Consider the following 15,498-nt stretch of genomic DNA (forward strand, 5'->3'; position numbering starts at 1 on the left):
AAAATACGCAGTCTGATTGGTCGTCACGGTCCCTCTCGCCCCTTCACCTCTGGCCATTTTGGTGTTCAGCTTCCGGTTCTATCCACACTATCGCTGTACGTCTTAATCTTCTTGCGGGTCAAGTTGATATAATTCATAACATTGTGGAGATGTGCATCTATAAACAGGTGGAATGAAACAAAGGGGAAGCTGCATTACCGTTCGGGAGCACATGTAGGTGCTGTTTGATGGTAGACACCTGTGACTACATGAAAATACTTGTCACAGTGTCACTCGTCTATTGTGTCATTTTATTCCAAATCGTGACTTTATTCCTCACATTTTAAAGACATCACTTTTCTCATTCAATTTACTAAAATATTCCATAGTCAATATTTACACATTCTTTCAAGCCAGGCTTAATCTTGAATTTCAAATCATGTAATGGCTCAGTATTATTTGTCCTTTTAGAATTGTTCCCTTCCTGTTTTTGAAAGGAACTATCTGAGCTTGATCCTGACTCAATGCTAATTTGAGGGTCAAAAAAATCTGATCTAAAGAATTCAATTTGATTTCTAAAGCGCCAGATCATGACAGAAGGTCATCTCAAGGCACTTGACAGAACCCAACTTGACCCACAAGAGCAAGCTTCCTTTTACTAGGCAGAAACCTTGGAAAGAACCTGAGGCTCATAGTGGTATTTGTCTTTACCGGTTGGGTTGAGAAGGAGAGTGATAGAGAGACAGAGAGCACGTAATGTAACGTATAGGCTGCTGAACAAGAGACTGAATAAAGAGCTGCTATATAAAACTATAAATGCTAATGTTAGCGATAGGGACATCAGAGTTGAGGGCTACAGGTCCAGGTTCTGCAGCGCCACGGAGAGAAGGACCTGCAGACAGAGAGACAGACAGAGGGAGAGAGAGAGCACAAGAGTACGGGGAAGAGAGAGGGATTACTAAAATATATTTATAACATGAATAATCAGATAGAAAGGGAGGAGCTCAGTGTTGTCATAAGAGGTTATGCCACCAGGGTTGGCCGATGACAGCATATTGATTATTGTATTGATTAACTATCAGCTTTGTTAAAAAGGAAAGTCTTTATTCTACTCTTGAAAATAGAGATGGTGTCTGCCTCACAAACCGAATCAGGGAGCCGATTCCACAATAAAGGAGCTTTTGGACACGCAGAATTGGTTCCAAACATTTGATGACAGCAAAAGCTGTCTTATATTTGCAATTTAATATTTAATTAACTGTGGAATACAATCAACAAATCATTTGGTTTCCAAATAATATTTCAAATATTGGTTGTATATTTATATTACGTAAATAAAAATAATAAGCCAGTGTGGAGACAAGAAAGAATGTTTGCTGCCAAAAAAAAAATAGGAGTTGAAAGCATCCTTTCTCATAGCAGGTGTCTTACCCTTGCATCCGAGGTGCGCCCCCTAGCGACACGTTAATGAACACAAGCCACTGAACCAATAAGAAACACGCCTTGCCTCAGTTTCCAGACTCTCGGCGCGTCTGATTGGTTGCTAGGGGCGGGGCGCCGTCGTCCCCGAGATGGTAGCGCTCGTCAGCCGGAGGTCGCACACGCATTGATGAAAACAAGCTACTGAATCACATAAAACAAAAGAACCCGTGTTGAGGAAATGAACATATAGCCTTCCAGGTCGACGCAGAAAAGGTACCGTTCACCGTCGGGCCCGCCTCGGTGATGTTTGATGGCTCCGTTACAATGCGAAAGGCAAAGTCGTGCTTGATATACCGCCAGCAGCATCCACGGGGCTGGCACTGGCTCGTTAGCGACCCAGTTAGCTAAAGGCACGGCTCGGAACCCCCCCCCCCCCCCCCCTTTATGGAACCAGAACACGCTTTCCTCGGCGGATTCGCGAACAACGAACAAATCGATTAGTGTGAACACGCGCACATCCGCGATGGCGGTGGAAGAGACAGCGAGCTGCGATGCATGTTAGCCACCGGCGAAGTAGATCGGATTCATTAAATGGTAGCCGCCGCGTAATTACTACCAGGTGCTGAAGAATATACACGCAAATGAGATGCGTGGAGCGTTTCGCTGCGACGCGTGGACGCGCGCACCGCCTTTCGGAGCCACCCGCTGATGCGGCGCGCTCCTTTTGTGCAGATTAATTACTCTGTTGTGGCTTGTGCGTTAAATCCCAGCTGTCCAATTGTAAAATAAATAAATAAACAAATTGTGGTCTAATCCAGTGGGGGGCGCACGTCTCCCCACCTGGATAGATGTGCAGCAAGAGTCCAGAGAGAAAGTCTGTTTCAGCATTTATTATTATTTACACCCACACGTACAGGAGAGCATGCAGCCCTGCTGGTGTGGCCTCTCTCCCTCTCTCTCTCTCTCTCTCTCTCTCTCTCTCTCTCCAGCTGTTTAAGGACATTACCTCTGCTTTCTGCTTTCTTTTAATCGTCATGCTCCTGTTTTGGGTCTAGTTCTGCTTGTCCTCTCTCCCCTCAGTCCTCAGTCCTCCATCATTCTCCTCCACCTCACCAGCTGTTTGGGACCCAGTTAGCTCCATTGTCCTGCGTCTGGATTTGGACACTCTCAGACAGCTTTTTGTGGGTCAGGACTGTGTGCACCCTGCAACGCTACATCCTCGTTCAGTGTGGTGCATGTCTCAGATTTAAGCGGTTGTGATGTCTCCTTCCTCTTCCTCTCCAATGGCCTAGTTCCCCCCCCCCCCCCCCCCCCCCTCCGAAAGTAAAGGTGCCGTTTGCTGTAAAGTTGCCGCTGGTTGATTTTAGCGTAGAATGAGAAATAATTCAGTGCTGCCACGGAATGTTCAAAGGTTTTACAGAATGTGAGGAATTCATATTATCTTACATGTTACTTACCGGTACTTGTCAGTATTCACATGATTGTTTGGTAAATATTAGGAGGCCTTTTAAATTAGATGATCCTTAAAAACAGGTATTCAGACATTGTCTTTCAATACCATCATGTGACGATAAGAAAATCAGATGAGACATATAGAAATATAGCATATTTAATAAAAATCGCACTGGCTGCCAACTGGACTAATCAATACTTTGCATGCTGATGTTATGTCAGGCTCTTTAAATTTGAAAATACAGTAATACCTCGACATCTATCGTCTATCTTGAAGGTAAAACTCGTATCAAAACCACATTTTATGTTACAGTAATACTGTATATCATTAATTCTATCATTGTGTGTGTGTGTGTGTGTGTATCTTTTTTCCATTGTTATCAGCGTAGATTTGAGTGAGATCTGAGTGACTGCCAGAATTGATTAAATTGTTTTTAATTATTTTATATGGGAAAACTTGATTTGGCGTACGAGTGATTTGAGTTATGAGCTCGGTCCAGGAACGAATTACACTTGTATGAGGTATTACTCTTCAACAAAGAGCAGCCTTGACTTTGAATCAACCACAATGCATTTTTTAGTTTGTCCATTATAAACACATAATTTCTTCTCATCATCCTTAAATTGGAAATGAAATTCCATCAATGCTACTAAACATTACGAGTGTTTCCAATTGATAAAGCTTCCATGAACTCCAGCACGAATTTGGTTTCATCCCATCTGCCTATCACATGTTTGTGAGCTTGACATCGGACGTCAGAAAAAAAAGTGAAATGTCTCCATGTGTTCTGGATTTGGTTCCGGGTGGTTGCAGCAGGTCAATCTTTCCCACAAATTCCAACCTTTAAACATCCACTGAACCAAAATACCGGTACCTTTCTATGTGTTATTATATTTGTGGCATTTGTCTCGAGTAAATAGTGGACGAGGAAACAGGGGGCCGGGAAGGAACATTGTTTGTTACAAATATCTTTACAGCAGAAATGCTAAGTTGAATAATTTTGCATGCATTGCTATGCACAGGATCAGCACGGTGGCGCAGTGGGTTGTGCTTTTGCCTCACAGCAAGAAGGTTGCAGGTTCAAATCCAATTGGGGGGGCTTTTCAGTGAGGAGTTTGCATGTTCTCCCCGGGTTCTCTCCCACCACCAAAAACATGCAACTCATATGAAATGGTTACACTAAATTGTCCATAGGTGTGAGTGTGCATGAGTGACTGTCTGTGGCCCTGTGGTGAACTGGCGGCTTGTCCAGGGTGTACCCCGCCTGTCACCCGTAGACTGTAACCTGGTTACAGATACAGCGGTTAAGAATGAATGTTCTGCATAGGTCAGGGTTTGCATTATGTAGCATGCAGTGCTACTATTTTAGCTCTGTGGCTACCTGAGAAGCCACTCATTACTTACTGTGAAGACCTTTGTTGAGCTTCATCCCCGCACGGGAACGGAGCAGAAACTGTTTTAACATCCTGCCTCACAATCCTTAGTCGGCTTGCAAAACTGTCTATCTTTCCTTGCTGTCCTTGTTGCCATAGATACTGAGACACTGGCCTGCGCACACGTACTCGCATTCCTTACGTTTGACTCTTCGGAGCATCGCTTTGAGAGGAGCAGAAGACACTTTCCAGTGTAAATAACAAGATAAGCCCCGAGTTGATATGAGTATGTAGACATCTGGTGCCGGATTGATTTATCTGGCCGTTTGTTTGAGTTAGGAGAGATGTTGTTACGCTTACACTGTGATACAGCTCTGAGGCTGTTTGCTGATGCATTCATTTGCACATTAGAGACCCCAGAGATGGTGTTAGATAACACAGCTGTATATGTATGGAAAGGCCAACGGGCATCGTGCTGTGACTGTTAGTATTTACAGACTCACAGCAAATGTTTGTGCATGAATTAATCTCTGTCAGAATATATTCAACCTAATTGTTGAATTTTAATGTATTTTTCTTTCTTTCTCAGAAATGGTTTGTATTGAAGTTCAGACAGGGAGATTAAGCAGGTGACCAAACAGAAAAACATTTTCCTTACAAAGAAAACATGACAATCAAATCTAACAATAATACAGACATCCTGAATCAGAATTTTCATCAGCAGAATGATCATATCTGTAACGGGCTGAAGGGGGCACCATCGTAGAGCCAAGCGTGCCTGTTTGCTGCAGACAGAGGAAAGGCGAAGGACGTCTCAATGATACTGCTGTTGTTGCCGGTATGACCAGTATCAGCCGTAGTGTCGTCATAGCTCTAGCAATGCAATAGGTGCATGTTAGTGTTTGGTTTTTTACGTTTTGAGGCGATATATTTAATGTGAGATTCTATAAATGGAATTCATTCATTTCAGTGCAGATTTATATTTCTATATTACCTGTCCCGTAAAACAGTAGTTTAAAAAAAACATCTGAAACATCTGCTACAATCAGGTTAACGCTTGTTCAATCCTCCATTGAATGTTTGAAAAAGGGCGCTGCTGTTTTCAGTTTTAAACCATGTTCACTAACGTCAGTAGTCTATTGACGTGCAAATATTTAATACAACTGTTAGATAAGGTTTTGTAATAAAAGAAAACTACAGGTAGCTATATTTTTTGTATTTTTTACCACTCAAAGTTCTGTTGTGTTTTTGGGAATAAAATAAATTGCAGGCAGGTGGAGCTCGTCTGTCTTGTTATGTGACGCCTCTAGCCGTTAGCAGGTAGCAGCCTCTCTGCTGAACTCCAGGCAAAGCCATCGCTGTCCGAACACTGAGCAAAAGACAGAGGTTTCAACTGAAATAGTCTGAGCGTATCACGACATGCAGCGTTTTAAAGTTAAGTGCTGAGGTGTGTGTTCACCAGCTGGTGCTGTCGGTTCATACACCGGAATTTGCTGCTACACTAACTTTAATTTCTGACTGATTATGCAGAAAGTTCATGATTTCCTTCTCATTTGTGTCAAAAGGCAACTATTGAGATGCTAAAACAAAATATATTCACAATTGATTGGCTTGCTGGAAGAGGAAATACAAGATTCCTCTTCCATGTGTTTTCTTGTGTGGTATGCTTAAACACTTCTCGATCCAGATGTGATCCATCACGGAGCTCCAGCACTGAAATATGAAACTACCCCTCAGACACGATAGAATATTCATCGGCGTGATGAGAATTAAGAAAAAAAAAAGTACCAACAACAAAATGAGTGTAATGAGAAGGAAGCTCAGGGGTCAGTGTTTAGCGCCATCACATCCAGACATGGGGACTCAGTGTGGAGTTTTCTTGTCTTCCCAATGGACCCTAATGTATTACACGTGAATCCTGAATACTGTAAAAGTAAGTTAAAAAAAACTTTTTCTAGGTGTGTGAGAAGTGAAGTGAGAGGCTTCAGAGTACAAACACACCTCACAAATCAGGTCAGACAACAGTTTGAAACCTGAGTGGCTTTGTCAAAGCGGCGTAACTGTCACTGGCTGGCGTCCCACCCTACTTTTACGCTGTCATTACATTCCTGGGGGATGAGTGGCTAACCTGCTTGTTTTCTTTGATTGGGTTCTAAGTTAATGAAGTACACAGTCTCCCAGGTTTGCCGTGCTTTCTGTTTGTTCATGTGGGTGTCAGAGTGAATTAGCCTCGACGCTTGACCGTTGCACTCCCGAGGAGAGGGCGCGCCTCTCTAACTGATTTGGCACAGGTGCCTTTCAGTGGTTGTTTACCATCGCCAACCATTTCCTCAGCAGATGGTTGATGTTGAAACTTATGTGAGGTTGCAAGGCGAGAAAAAAAAAATCAGTGCATGTGTTTTCAGTTTTATTTGCTCTAACAAAGACTATAACCGGATCAGTGGTTCTAGATTTTTGTATGCAGCACAGGTACGGAACAGAAGCTCAGTATTAGGGCGTGTGACCGGCTCTAATAGAATTACAGTCATTTCAAAGAGCATATCTTAGCTGAGCTGTTGTCACACAAACTCACATGATCTCTCATGAGGCGCTCAGTAGAGATGATGACGGCATGACAATGGCGTCATCGACAGCAGGAAGTCACCTCAGGGTAGACGTTTCCTGAACCTACAACAACAAGCGGACCTACAGAAAAAGAGACACTCAAATACAGGATTTTATCTTGTTTGATGAAGGAATTGGATCAATTTAAAATTATTTAATAATTATGGATGTGAATCAAAGTTACACAGCATTGCCCTGCAGATTTACCAGGAATAGATGATTAAATGTTGGTGATGATCCAGAAGAGATCATGGATTACGTATAAATTAGAAATATTCGTTAACTTTACAGTCAATGGAGCTTCAAAATGTGTTCCTCAATATCTCGGTTGATTATTGACCAATGTTTATGGAATTTGACATAGACATCTACCACCACCGAATTTCATCTGGATCGGATCCAGAATAACATTGTGAAAAAAATATTATATTTGAACATAAAAAAAAACCTAAATTTACAAACTCAAAAATCTGTTAAAAATACACATAAATTCAGATTAACTATTACTTTTCATGGTTGTTTTATAAAGATACCAAGAACAATGTAGAACCTTTTGATGATGATCCAGATCACCAAGTGGACGGTGGGAATCTAATTAGGAGGGGAATAAGCTGCTCGGTGGAGGTCTGCGCTCTCTGAGTGCTTTTCTATTTTGAGCGGTGAACTTCCCTAATCTGCATCACAATAGAAGGAAACCAGTTTTTAGTTTTAAGCATGACTGGTTGTGGCCCAGAGGTGGAGACTAGAAATCCAAGCTGAAGTAACTTGAAAAATGGCCGTCCACATGTTTATCAGCACAAACTGCTAATTTTCCTGTGTTACCCAAATGAGGGTTCTCTCCATTTCTGTTTTTGCTTTGTTTCCCCCTCTGTAAAGGGGTGTGTCTGCCCCGAGTAATTCTACACCAGTAACACTTTGCGGTTACTGTAACTGGCTGAACAGCCTCTACCAGTGAGTACAAGGACTCTATTACTCACACCCACATGCCATGTAGGTGTCTGGATCAAGCAGATGCATAGCACTATATCATGACGTTCTATCACGAGAGACGCAAGGGATGAAAAAATGGAAACAGGTGTGTCCCAGAGTGCACAAGAAAAAAAAATTTGTTTGGCCTGATACTAAACAAGACAAGAGGAGGATCGCTGGAAAGCCCCCAGCGAGTGAAAAAAGAAGACGGTGAGAGGGAGAGCCGCTGAGAGAACCTCCCAATCCTCCCAAACCGCCCAATCAAGCTGCGCTCTTGGAATTGGATCCCTCCCTTGTTCCCCACCTGAGAGCGATGGAACAGAGCCGTGGCTCAGTCAGAGGAGTGAAAGAGACAGAAAGAAGCAAAGAACAGGTGAGAGGAACAAAAGAAAAACAGGCCAGCGAGCGGAAGTCAGCGAAACTCTAACATACAATAAAAGAGAAGACATTTGTTTTCGTCCAAGGGAAACAATTGAGGAAGAGACTCAAGGGTAAGAATCTGAACTCCCAGAGGAGTTGTGTCCTGGTAAAAAGAAAGCAATAAGCGCACTCTGCATTGAATGAACTCGACAGAGAGACAAGAAATTCGAGACCAAAACATGGACGAAATGGACAGGACGAAAAGGAATACAAAGTTTTTCCAAAGTTCTGATTTGTAAAAAAAAAAAAACTCAACTTATTGGACTTTTCTTTTCCGTGAATGATTTTTTTCCCCCTTCCGATTTTATGTCAAAACACGTAGCGCCTCCTTGCTGGCTCTGAGGAGTGCGAGGTTTTGACTGCTCAGGGTGGATTGGCAGTGGGGACATGTCTCTGGAAGATGTACGGAGTACTAAAAGCTTTGGGACTGAAAGCGGTGCTTCATACGACTGTGATGGAAACTCTCTGGTCCAGGGTCAGGACAATCACCTGGACAGCCCAGGACATTTCCAGAATGAGTTTGTTCTGGAGCGTATTGCCGCTGTGTCTCTGGACATGTTGGACCCCAGTGACTTCATTGGGAGGTTTACAAAGTTCCAGCCTAGGTCCAGAAAGAGGTTGCAGATTATCAAAGGTAGGTCCAGACAAACCCCGAATCTCTTCGTGATTAGAGTGAATATGATGAGGGACAACAGTTATGTTGTCTCTCTGGTTTGGCTTTCAGTGTGTTTAGTTTGAATGTGAATGCTAATTTGTCATGACCTGCGGGGACTCTCAGGCTGGAAGTAGTGGAAAATCTGATTCACCATCTCGCTGGCATAATGAGTTTCAACAACCCTACTGTGTGGGGGATTGGAATAGCATTTAGATCTATTGGGACAGCACTCAAGTGTTCCTCATCTTACTTAGCTTCTGTGAATTTCATGTCTAAATAATTTGACATTTGTAAATCCAGTAAGTGACATTAAATATTGTCACTTACTATAAGCTATAAGTTTTTAAAAAAACTTATATAAACTTTGTTTGTCTGGCACCTTTTTGACACACAGTTGGAAACTACGGCCCATCCTTTCTTGAACCTTTAACGTCCAAGTTTTAGGATATTCTGTTCTATTGCAATTACGATACTATCAGTTCATCTCCAAATAGACAAACAGGCTCAGTGTTTCTCTTTATTCCTTGAAAGCTGCCTCCAGGCCCAAATCAAGCGAAAGCCCTTCTTTTTTTATGACGTTTCCAGACAGTGGTCCAGAACATTGGTTTCTAGATCTCCGATCAATAATAGAAAGGAGGGAGACATAAGCGTGACATGTCTTTACCATAATCAATGGTAAAGACATGGGATTCAATGGGATTTTGCTGCACTTTAAAAGACAAGAGAAATTGGGTGTAGCGTGAAATCTGGACTGAGGTAGTGCCTGTGTAGCAACATACACCCTGCACAAACATGTCTTGTGGAAAAGTGGAAAATGAGTGCGCCATTAATGAAGACCTGTCACTGCTTTGAATATTCCAAGATTAGATCCCTGTTATAATGTACATTATTCCAACTTTGAGGCAAGGATAGACAGGGATGGATGAAACTACAGACACACACATTCTTCACAACCAATATCTATTTGATCAACCCAGCTGTGTCAATGAGACGCCCCTGTGTGATCCTCAAACAGACTTGTTTGGGACTGTTTTCTATGCTTCCATGTATACATGTGTACAGTATATCCATCCAATGTATTTTTTTTTAAATCATGCACTTAAACAACCCACAACCACATGCTCGGTGAACATATGAGAAAGACAAATTAGAGCCACACGTTTGGCTGTTTGTTTAACAGATGTGATGTAATTTATGCAGAGACGGTATGATCCAGAGCTGAAAGTACAACTTAACAATCATTAGCCAGTGGTTATTGATTGGATTTAGATTATATCATTCTGAATAGGAAGCATCACTATTTAGACCTAAAGCAAACGAAAATAAGGTAATTTAATTGGACTCCATATTACAGTGATAAAGAAGGCGGAGCCAAAAGGAAAGTAATGAGGTACATCCCCTCAAGTGGATCCATGTAATAACAAGCTGGATTCCAAACCCTATATATATATTTTTTGTACATATGGAAGATTAAACACAGATTTAATTTAAGGTTACATGTGTGTTTGTCTGTGTGTGTGTGAATTAATGCACAGATGTGTGCATGTACGGCTGCGTGTGTTGTGTGAGGGAGTCACATTCCGACAGCTGGCATGCCCAGGCCCCTGCTTAGAATGTGAGGAATCCTAGGAGCCCCATAAGGGTGTGTGTTTCCTTATGGCCAAGATTTATTTTTTTGTAAGCTAGTCAGTCAAAATATGATCAAATTCTCGTTGTTGGTCATGAAGTCTGATTTTCACATGTTGGGCATAAGTTGCACTTTCTCAGACACATGATTCTCAACCCAACAGCTGTTGCCTCTTCATGGAGAACACATTTTATTTATATAGAGATAAGCCAAGGGAGCCTTTGCCAAAGAGATAAGCAATATTTTTAATTGGGCAATTTCTATTACAAGAACTATTTCTCTTTGTGCGCCTTGCCCACAGCTTCCTCCCCAGCACTACAACTGGCATGCTCAGCTTGCCCACACAATTCAAGTAAAACTTCCCAATAGCTTCTCCGCTGGCACACCTAGCTTTTTAACCTATTGGGCAATGTGAGAAATAGGGTCAACAAACAGTAATCCATGACACGTCTGAGTGAACGAGGCAACGACACAGAGAGGGGGGTCACAGTGGAGTTGAGACAACAAAGTCTGAGTCTTAGAGTTCAGCCGGTCAGTAACTGGAGGTTGGACAGAAAACTTTGCATGGGTTTTTTGACGGGGAACGTCTTGCAAACGTTGGTTTTCTATCCGTGCCAAGACTGTTTGTTTTGATACATTGAGCAGGTTCATTGCTGATGCTATTTGGCCCAGGACTGTAATGGAGTATCCTCTCTTACTCACACAGCCACCATGGCCATCACAGGTTTCTGCTTAGACAGAAACCTGTCTGAGGATATCCCAGGGAAACTAATTGTATTTGTTGAAAACTAAACCTGAGGTTTCTCTAAATGATTGCTGAAGAAATAAACCACAGCAGAGTGGAGATTTAATCTTGGCCCTGAGGCCTGTTAAGTGCTGGCAAGTGACGATGTCATGGTAAATGTTGCTATTGGTCTTTATTGTTTGAGGTATTGAGTGAGTTAGAATAAGCTAATTATAAGAGTCTGATATATTTGGCTATATTTCACACCATGTCATCATCAAAATATCTCCAATCTTTCTTTATGTGCTGTGAGTTTTGGGGCTTGACTTACTGAGGCAGAACAACTCCAATTTTTTTATAGGTATTATTAGTGTGGAAACCATCTGGTAAATCCATGATAATTACCAAATCCTCTCAGACCTCCACTGAGGACATAGCCTGTGGTCAAAACTAATCACAAAGTCCAGCTAATTAATGAGACCTGATGCCAATACAAAACATCGACTCAGGATCCCAGGAGAGAAATAAAAAAGGAGTTTAGAATCAATACTATAGTTGGTCAACAATTATAGACCCAACTCTGGAGTTAGCCGTTGTAGTACAGGATGGAATGGACAGAGCGGGAGTCAGGGGGTCTCATGTTGGGTCCACAGAGTAGAGAAGAGTTGGAGACGCTTCTGATTCTGTTAAAGAGAACTCTGATTGCTTTAAGGATGCTGTTGGGAAATAAGTGTTTTGTTTTATATATATATATATATATATATGTATACGATCCCTCAATCTGAAACTCTATACTGTCTAAATTCAGCATGACTTTGGGCACAGAATCGGGATCTCTCCCCAATTTAAATCGTGCATTGTGGGACAATGCAGTCTGCTGCACACGCCGCACGGAGACATGACATTAATAGTATGTGTGTCCATTGTGTGCTCGCTCGTGTCTGAGGCCGGTTATTCTCGTCTATTAATGTTGCTTGTCGTCAGTGCTTTTCTCGGCTGTCGGATGAGTAGGATTGCGACACGTTCCCTCAGCAGATAACAGAAAACAACATGACTTCCCTCTGCCTCTACCCTCGCTTCTCCATCCCTATGTCCGCTGTCTTGCCATTGTCCCTCACTGAGTAGTTTCCTCCTTCCCATTTTCCCCACCTCTCTTCTCCTGAGCTCCTCTGTGCAGTGCTGCCTACTGAATGTTTCACACTCTCTCTCTCTCTTTCTCTCTGTCCTCTAAGAGGATTGGTTGCTTGCGTCTACCAATATCTGTGTATCACTGTCCTGGGAGAGCAAAACAGAGAGGGGGGGTCGGGGGGGTGTTAGCCGGCTTGATAGCAACAAAGTGCACAGGCAAGACTGCGTGTCGCGCTCTTCTTCTTTCTCTTTACACACACACACACACACACACACTCACTTAGCAGCTGACAGCTGCAACATCCGCAGCACCGGCTGCCCACCCGCATCCCTCCTCTCCACAGTCCTTCTCTCAGTCGCTCTGCCTGCAACACCTCATCCTGCCTCCTGTCCCCCCCCCCCCTGTGCTATCTGTCACCGTGGCCACGTAGCCTCTGCAGCCATGGCGACCAGCCAGCAAGAGTCCGGCTTCTTTGACATCAGCATCAAGTCTCTGCTCAAGTCCTTGGGAGGGAGTGAGTACAGCTACCACATCACAGCCGTTGCTGCTGTTATATCAAACAAACGCATGATGTGGTCTGAGCGCAGTCAGTTTGTTTGTAGACTGTGTGTTAGGAGTGGACGAGGCTAAAAACAGTTAGCATAGGGCACGATCCGTTCTATCAATATTTGGCAGCGTTACATAATTGCATAACGGAAGACGCAGAGGCTCCAGAGAGCGTTAATCTGGTGACTCAGCAATTCCTCCTGATGAAATTCTTCATTATTTTTTCAGGACATTGCTCAACAAAAAGTAGAAATCTTTCATCTCCCACTAAAATAGTGCTGTCAAGTACTGTCAAGCTCAAACATCTCAGTTGAAATGTGCCTTTACATATAAAGCAGATCTTTTGTCAGCCCTTAGTTATCTGGGATTTTTGGCCTGAAAGATTCTGAACTAATTCTGCTGTCAGTAAGTCTGTTTACTAACCAGCTACAGCATGCAGCTCAGTGGCAGTCCGGAATGAATGTCCAGCATCAGTTCAGACTTAAAATACTGCCCCCCCCCCCCCCCCCCCACTTCTATCAGTGAGTTCATGAATATGTGTCTTTCCAGGCAACCAAAGCACCACTGTAATTCGGTCATCATCCCACAGCCTGTATTCAACGTGCATGCGAGAACCGTTGTGTTACGGTCAGTGCCGGGATGTGGCAGCTGTGTTGATCTTTTATATTAGGTGTGTGTCGAAGGTTCTTGTCAGCATGGGTTGTGACGGAGTTGTTGCTACAGAGGAATCGATGATAGCCATTTACTGTGCTGCAATGGAATATACATTACAGGGACCCTGGTGTTGTGTCTGATTTCATTTGAGCTTCAGCTCCGATGATAACATGGAGTCAAGTGTTTTTGTATGCTTCAAGGTCACACTGACAGCAGTGAGAAAGCTTAATGTGCAGGCTTAATCTAAGTTCAATTTGTACTTCAGTAACACCAATATTAATTGCCTTGCATCGACTAGGTGTCACAGATGTTTGCTGATTCATCTCTTAATATGCTGAGTCATTAAAAACTTTTGTACAAGATTACATGGGGTTGCTGAATTGGTCAATATTGACAGCTCTATAGGACAATGTTACAGTTGCATCTTCCTAATCTCGTCTTTTTTTAAACACACACACACACACACACACATACTGTCATATGTTCAAGATTCTTTGCCACCACTTAAATTTTTTCTAAATGTTATTTGCCACTATGAACATTGTGTGTCTGTGCCTCTGAGCGTGCTTTAGTGTGTGTTAGTGTGTGTCTGTGTGTGCATGTGCACTTGTATATGAGTAGGGGTCAGTGGGAGTGGTGGGTATCTAAGAGAATGACCTCCAGTGGTCTATATATAGGGCCTGCCTCCTCCCCTCGCCTCTCTCTCGGGGCAGTGTTGAAATTCCAACCGAACTCTTCTGGTCAGATCTCCATGAAGACGAACTTTTCTTTACTTCTACTGACAACTACCAGAGAGCCACCGAACCGCCCCGTAAGGTCGCGGGAGCTGCCATAGAGTGGACTGATAGTAGGCCAGAACACAAGCTAAAGAAGACGACATGGACTTCAGGCTCGTATGCTTCTCAAGCACGGGGTCCGTTGCAACTTTGGATCCACACAAGTTCCTGCTGGAGTGTTACTGTGGAATAGTTCTCAATGTGGAATAATTCGGATGTTGTTTTCAGGGGGCACGATCACAATTTCTTCCACTGTGATTGCAACACTCACAGCTTTATGCCCAGCCTTGCTTATTTGTGCAGGTTTACCCTGGCAATGACTCTTCCAGTCGGCGGATACAGAATACTTTTCCTCTTTCATGTTGGATTAAATGTAGGATATAGCTGTCATGTGACAAAGGATGGAGCTTCATACTTTTAGCTTTGGTTGAAGTTCTCTGGCGCCAACACCAGACATTACCGTTACTGTTACTGCCATGGTGGACTAGTTGGACAAGACAAAAACCTCTTCTGCACTACTCTGCTCTTTCTTCAATCATGTTAGCTGTATTTTACACCTCGTAGACTCCTCAGTTGCCCCTCCTTACCTCGTACCCTCTCCCGATTACCTTCCCCCCCGCCACCCCAGTCTTTCTATCCATTTTACCTACCTGCTTGCACCATGGAAGTGCCAACCAAATGGAGTAGGGCTAGTGTCATCAGCTTTATCAAGGGCCTTGGTAAGTGACCAGGACGTGTGTGTGTTCATGGGTATACATGTTTGCATCATTTGGACACTCACGTTTCACACAAACAGGTTGCTGTGATGCTTGGGGGGCGTATCGTGTCCAGGAATTAGTTTTTGCGTTTGACTAGTCCGAGGAGGTTATGTCAAGATGTCACGAGAGGTCAGTTATACCCTACAGAGTGGTATGCTCACACATACTAACCTCTCGGGTTAGACAATATGAGAAACGTGCCACGCTTTTGAAATCCCTTTGTCTCTTTCGTCCTGATGAACCCTAACAATCTTGGGTTTGACATTAAGAATTCGTTTTTGTTACGACTGGATGAACAACATGATTTTGTTTCACCATCATAGGAAAATAAGTAATCGAGGTAACATTTGGGGGGGAGGGTGTTGCAGACAGGAATCCCGGTGCCTCAAGGAGGTAAAATGAGACCGTT

The 15,498-nt window shown here is 43.1% G+C and overlaps 1 protein-coding gene across 1 annotated transcript in view; it reads left to right on the plus strand.

Moving 5' to 3' along the window:
- Positions 1–8,748: 8,748 nt before the first annotated feature.
- fryb (furry homolog b (Drosophila)) overlaps positions 8,749–15,498 on the plus strand; it is a 37,118-nt gene continuing 30,368 nt past the window's right edge. Inside the window, exon 1 of the mRNA XM_068745015.1 lies at positions 8,749–8,854. Coding sequence (XP_068601116.1) covers positions 8,776–8,854 — 79 coding nt within the window. The 5' untranslated portion in view covers positions 8,749–8,775. The remainder of the gene's footprint in view (positions 8,855–15,498) is intronic.

Source organism: Brachionichthys hirsutus, chromosome 10 (genome assembly GCF_040956055.1).
Source record: "Brachionichthys hirsutus isolate HB-005 chromosome 10, CSIRO-AGI_Bhir_v1, whole genome shotgun sequence".
In the NCBI taxonomy this organism is placed as follows: Eukaryota; Metazoa; Chordata; class Actinopteri; order Lophiiformes; family Brachionichthyidae; genus Brachionichthys; species Brachionichthys hirsutus.